The sequence below is a fragment of the Fundulus heteroclitus genome, chromosome 12 (assembly GCF_011125445.2).
Source record: "Fundulus heteroclitus isolate FHET01 chromosome 12, MU-UCD_Fhet_4.1, whole genome shotgun sequence".
NCBI lineage: Eukaryota > Metazoa > Chordata > Actinopteri > Cyprinodontiformes > Fundulidae > Fundulus > Fundulus heteroclitus.
The window spans coordinates 6952599-6957825 of record NC_046372.1 but is presented as its reverse complement, the minus strand read 5'-3'; the positions used below and the strand labels follow the sequence as shown (position 1 = coordinate 6957825).

At 42.8% G+C, this 5227-nt stretch overlaps 1 protein-coding gene across 1 annotated transcript; it reads right to left on the bottom strand.

The window, feature by feature from the left end:
- Window positions 1-1242: 1242 nt before the first annotated feature.
- On the bottom strand, window positions 1243-3820 carry atoh1a (atonal bHLH transcription factor 1a). Its single transcript, XM_012868788.3, has 2 exons — window positions 3221-3820; window positions 1243-2944 (listed from the first exon to the last, which is right to left on the bottom strand). Exons 1-2 carry the CDS (start codon window positions 3483-3485, stop codon window positions 2151-2153), a joined length of 1059 nt encoding a protein of 352 aa, XP_012724242.2. The 5' UTR covers window positions 3486-3820; the 3' UTR covers window positions 1243-2150.
- Window positions 3821-5227: the final 1407 nt, after the last annotated feature.

Here is a 5227-nt window from a genome sequence, read left to right as displayed (position 1 = left end):
TTTTTTGTTTTTTTGTCGTGGATGTTTACTGAAACTTGATATGCTTTCACCGCGGAACGAACTCGCTGCAGAGGGTTGCGCAAGCATACCGAGATACAACGCCGCTCTGCATTAATTTTGTTAATAATTTAACGCAGCGTCATTATTTTAGAAGCTCGGACAGGGATTGGTTGAATATGGTGGGTGGGGGACAGGGCGCAGTGATAGGTATAGCAAACAGGTTGTTGGCGTTCATAAATAATTTCACAGCGTTTTACTTTTCCGCCCCAAGTTTATGCGAGACAGGGGATACGAATATGAGACCAATTATGTCTGTTTGAAAGCAGCAGGACCTGTGAGCGCTTTCTCCTGGTTACACGAGGATGAATTAATAGAAGCCATGCGATGCACCTGTGTGCGTGTGTGGAGTCTTTTCTTTAGTTCGGAAAAGTGTGTTTCCTCACGAGTCAGGTCCTCGGGGACACGACGGGGGGACCCGCGAGCGCTCACCAGCTGACAGCGCGTGCTCCACTGAGGCCATCCAACACCTCGGCCCACGAGCCAACCAACAATGGGATGAAATTAATGCACGCTCCACCATTAACAAATCTGGTGCGCACCAAATGGACGAGACGGCATCAGTTCGGACAGAAAACAAGGCAACTTTTTTTTTAACTTAGCCTATGTTTAAAACACTCACACAAAAAACACAGAACCACAGACATACATGAACGAAATAATCAAACAAATTAAATATTTAAGTCAGATATGAATTATTTAAAACACTTATGCTGAAGCAAAAACATACTTTTGGGTTATTTTTCAAGTTTAGAAAATAGTACTTATTTAAGTTCTGTATGGTTTAGTCTAACAAAGGCCGTAAAAAGTCCCTGAAATTTGGTTTGACAGTTTTTGCAGACCAGTTTGAAACTTCATTTAGGCCCACATGGTACAGAAACTATGGCTAAATAAAAAATCAGACGGGATCTTCCGTAATGTATTTTTTTATATAGTATGAAGGCAGAAGGCAAGTTTATTTATGAAGCACTCTTTAGTGACAATGCGATTCAAAGTGCTGATTTGTGAAGTGTTGAAATGTGAATGAACTCTTAATGGATCATTGCAATGTTATAAATTGAATTTAAATTAATTTAATAAAGTTAAGAACAATATTTTAGTTTCAGCTTATATGTTTATGTTTATTTTTGGTCTTTTTTTAAAATAAATGAGTTAAATACAGACATGATTTTTGTTTTCTTTTATTTTCAAAGTCAAATAAAAATAACAAAGAATGGCATAACAACTGCTTTATTTTTCTTACCCATCGATAAGAACTGTAGTTACAAAAAGCAAAAAGTAAGAAGCATTTGAGCAATAAATAGGCTAAACATCAAAAACTTCATCATCATTAAATCTCAGCCGGTGAAAGAAACAGTAAAAACAAACTTTTGTTGATAAAAAAAGAAAATTGCTTTTAAAAAGGCAGTGATGATGGCTAGATTAAATAGGCTACATTTGTATGAGGTTGGCAGTACTACACTAGCAAACAAAGCACAGCTGTATTCTCTGAAGGTTTGGGGGAACAAAAAAACAAACAAACGCATTTCTGACATTTCTGAAGCCTCTGGCCCGAATATTTAAAGTGCACGTTATAAACTTTAGAAGTTGCAAAATAAAATACACATTACAATAAATCATCAGCTGAATCAGAAATCAAGATCATTTTTAAATCATTTTTAGAAACCAATCTTACACAATCCAATACATCAAAAGCGTAATGCGTAAAGTTCGGCTTTTTAGGAAGACAAGAGTTTTGGTTGGTGGGACGTGGGAAATGCCCATGGCGGTGCTGTGCGCGACATGGCAGAGGGATCGTCCACCCACGTCACTATGGAACCTTGAATTTGTTGGATGCATTGGAATTCCATCTATATATGTATATTGGCAGAATCGAATCATGTCTTTCTCACCTAAACTAATAATGACACAGCTGTTAAAGAAATCGGAACCACTTTATTTTAATTTACAAAATGAAAAAAAAAGAACAAACAAACATATTTTTCCATCATATAAATCCAAGGCATTCGATTGACACGGTTTACTGAAATTTGATAAATGTTGCTGTGATCTATTTCTTTTTAATATATATAGTCTATTTATCCATAATTTATTTAGAATGACACGGCGGGATGACGGTGGCTGGGCAGCTTGAGTTCTGACAGATCGTCTTCTTCACTTGAGTGGAGCTCCATCGCCATTTCATCCGAGTCACTGAAGTGGGAGCGCGGGGAAAACTCACCGTCGCTTCGTGGAGACCCTTTCCTCCCGTTCCCAACAAGCGAGGACGAGGGAGAACACATTGCGTCTTCAACTCTACCAGCGAAGGAATTCTCTTGGAATGTAGAGCGCAATGGCATCCCGCTGACGTGAACAGGTATGGTATCCCCGGAGAGGGGCAGAGCCGCCGCTGTCCTGCAGGTAACCGAAGACTGGGCAACCCTGTCCTTTGCCCCTTCAAAACCATTTGAGGGCGATGGTAGCAAAATGTCGCGCTTTGGTGAACCGCCCGAGTTTTCATTGTTGCTGGAGGACGCCGGACCTTGGAGCAAATCGGCCAACGCGTTGATGTATATCTGCGCCATCTGCAGAGTTTCGTATTTGGAGAGTTTTTTGTCGTTGTCGAACGCCGGGATGACGCTGCGCAGCTCGTCGAACGCGTGGTTGAGCCCGTGCATGCGCCTCCTCTCGCGCGCGTTGGCGGCCACGCGCCTCTGCCTCTGGACGCCATTGACGGGCTTGCTGGACGGGGCTCTCTGCCTCGCGGGGGCCTCTTCTTGGGGCCCTGTGATGGTGCCTTTGAGGCGACACAGGTCCCTGACTTTGAGGGAGGAAGAGGAGGGACTCTTGGCAGATCGTCTGTGAATGGGAGGGCTGGGATGACCCGAGGACCCGGGGGAACAACTCTCTGAAATAAACGAAAAGACATACATTTTTGTTAACAACTAAAATCGACCTGTTGTGATAAAGTTTAAAAACAATAACTTAGAACAAATCGAAATAAACGAACGATTTAACGGTTCTTAGCCTACTTCTAGCCACAGTCAAAAGCCCCAAAATGATATTCAACAATGAGTAAAGCACCTAAAATCGAAACTCCACTTAAAAAGATCATCGATTTATTCCTGATCCCGAATATCAACCCCTGCTACCTGATGCATGCAGGTGTAAAGAAGTCTCTCACCTTGGTAAGAACCGGTGCTTGGGCACGGCGAGTGCCGCAGGTTGTCGGGTGAGGTGGCGTGTGCCGCGCAGGTGCCTGAAGCGTCGCCTAGCCAAGCGCGTGGGTCTCTGCCGCCGTCCACGAGCGTAAGTCCCGGGTCGTAGCGGGACGCCTCGAGCTGCTGCTTCCCTCCCCTCTTCACCACCCCGGCGTCCAGCTGCAGCACATCCAGGGTTGCAACCTCCCGCGCGCCTTTACCCCACTCCTCCACCGTTAATATATCCATGTTTCCCAATTTGAGAAAATAAATAAATAAATACCAAAAAAAAACCTCAAAAAACTTTTCTTCCCTATAACTATATTAGGAAACGTCCCTGCAGGAATGCACAGTCGCGCTGCCGTTGCACCGGTTGTGTGTGCGTGTATGTGTGTGAGGCGTTTGGGTCGCGTGCGGGACTCCTTCTCTGGTGTCTCAAGGCGCTGCGTCTGTTTAAAAAGCGGCACGCGTCTGGAAGCCCCCCTCCTCGCGCTGGTCGCGTGTTCGCATCCAATGAGATGTCTCGGTAAAAAAAAAAAAAAAAAAAAAAAAAAAAAAAGCCCGTGAGAGGTGATTATGGGTCGTTGAGGTGGGACTGTTTATGATAAAATTACGATTTAGGGAGTGTTTGACGCTAGCGGAGTGGGATGTTCCCCTCCCTCCCGGACGCACGTGCGAGGAATGAGGGGCTCGCTGAGGAGGGTGCACAGCGCGAGACGTGCGTGGAGGGGACAGAATCCTCACCTGACCTCACTGCGACTGCATTGCATCTCAGACATGGAGGTGGAGCAGAAGGGGAGGAAAGAGGTAGCTTGAAAAGTTCAACAGGGTCAACTTTCCACCCTTTAGGAACCCAGTCATTGATGTCAAACGCGCAATGTGATTTTACATGGTCAGAAAGCTGGAATACAGCTACGTTTGAACAAAACTGTACACGCTGTTAGATTTAGGCAATAAAAGCGATACAACAGTTTTAATTTTATTTGGGTAGATTTTCATCAGTATTTAGACGCTAACAACAACTTATGTCAGTCTAACAGCGTATAAAGACACAGAAATGCTCGTCAGAATTTGCTTTAAAATAGATTCAGCTAATCTACAATAGTGCACCCTCTATAAAAACGTTTCTCTTTTTAATTTGTTTTGGTAAATTGTTATTTAACTGGATATGTTTTTCAACAAACCAACTTTCTCATTCTGTGCACACCAAATGGCTAAGTCTTAGAAGGCATTTGCTTTCAGAACAGATCATTGCTAAGTACTGTTATTGTGCTCAAAGTATGTCCAGTTTTTATGAGGAGTCCCCCCCCCACACACACACACACACACAAACACTACTTGAATTTAATTTCAGTTTACTTAGATTGCTGCAGAAAAGCACCTGAGCTCTATGTGAAACCATTGCACCAGTTTTCAAATAATTCAGCAAACTAAATGAAAGTAGTTCATAATTACGACAAGGATTGATTGAAACGGACATATTCGATGAGAGTCATACCAACTATGCGTCATGCTGGGAATGGCAACACTCATCTGACACAATTGTGAAGAATCGTCGACAAGCAGACTTATAGGATGGGTCTAATCAGACCTCAGTACTATGCCCTTTGATTAGGTGACTTTCATATTCACGCAGCAGTAACAACACTTTTTTGTTGTTTTAGTGTGCTTTTTAAAAACTTTATATTTTATTTTTACCCAGCTGTAAAAATAAAATATGAAGTTTGAATTTGCTGTGTTACAGTTCCACAGTCGTTGAAAGTGAAATGTATTTCTGACCATTTGGTTTAATACATTTTTCTTTAATCAAAATTTGCTTAAATAAAACGGTCTGAACAGGAGATGCAGCTGTGAAGCCATCAGCAAGGCAGAGAGCAGCTATACTTCACGAGGAAGCTTTGGTCCTTTGCAGCAAGATGTTGCAGATCATCTATAAGTCTGTTTTGGAGAATGTGATCTCTTCCAGCATAATCTGCTGGGGTAGCAGCATC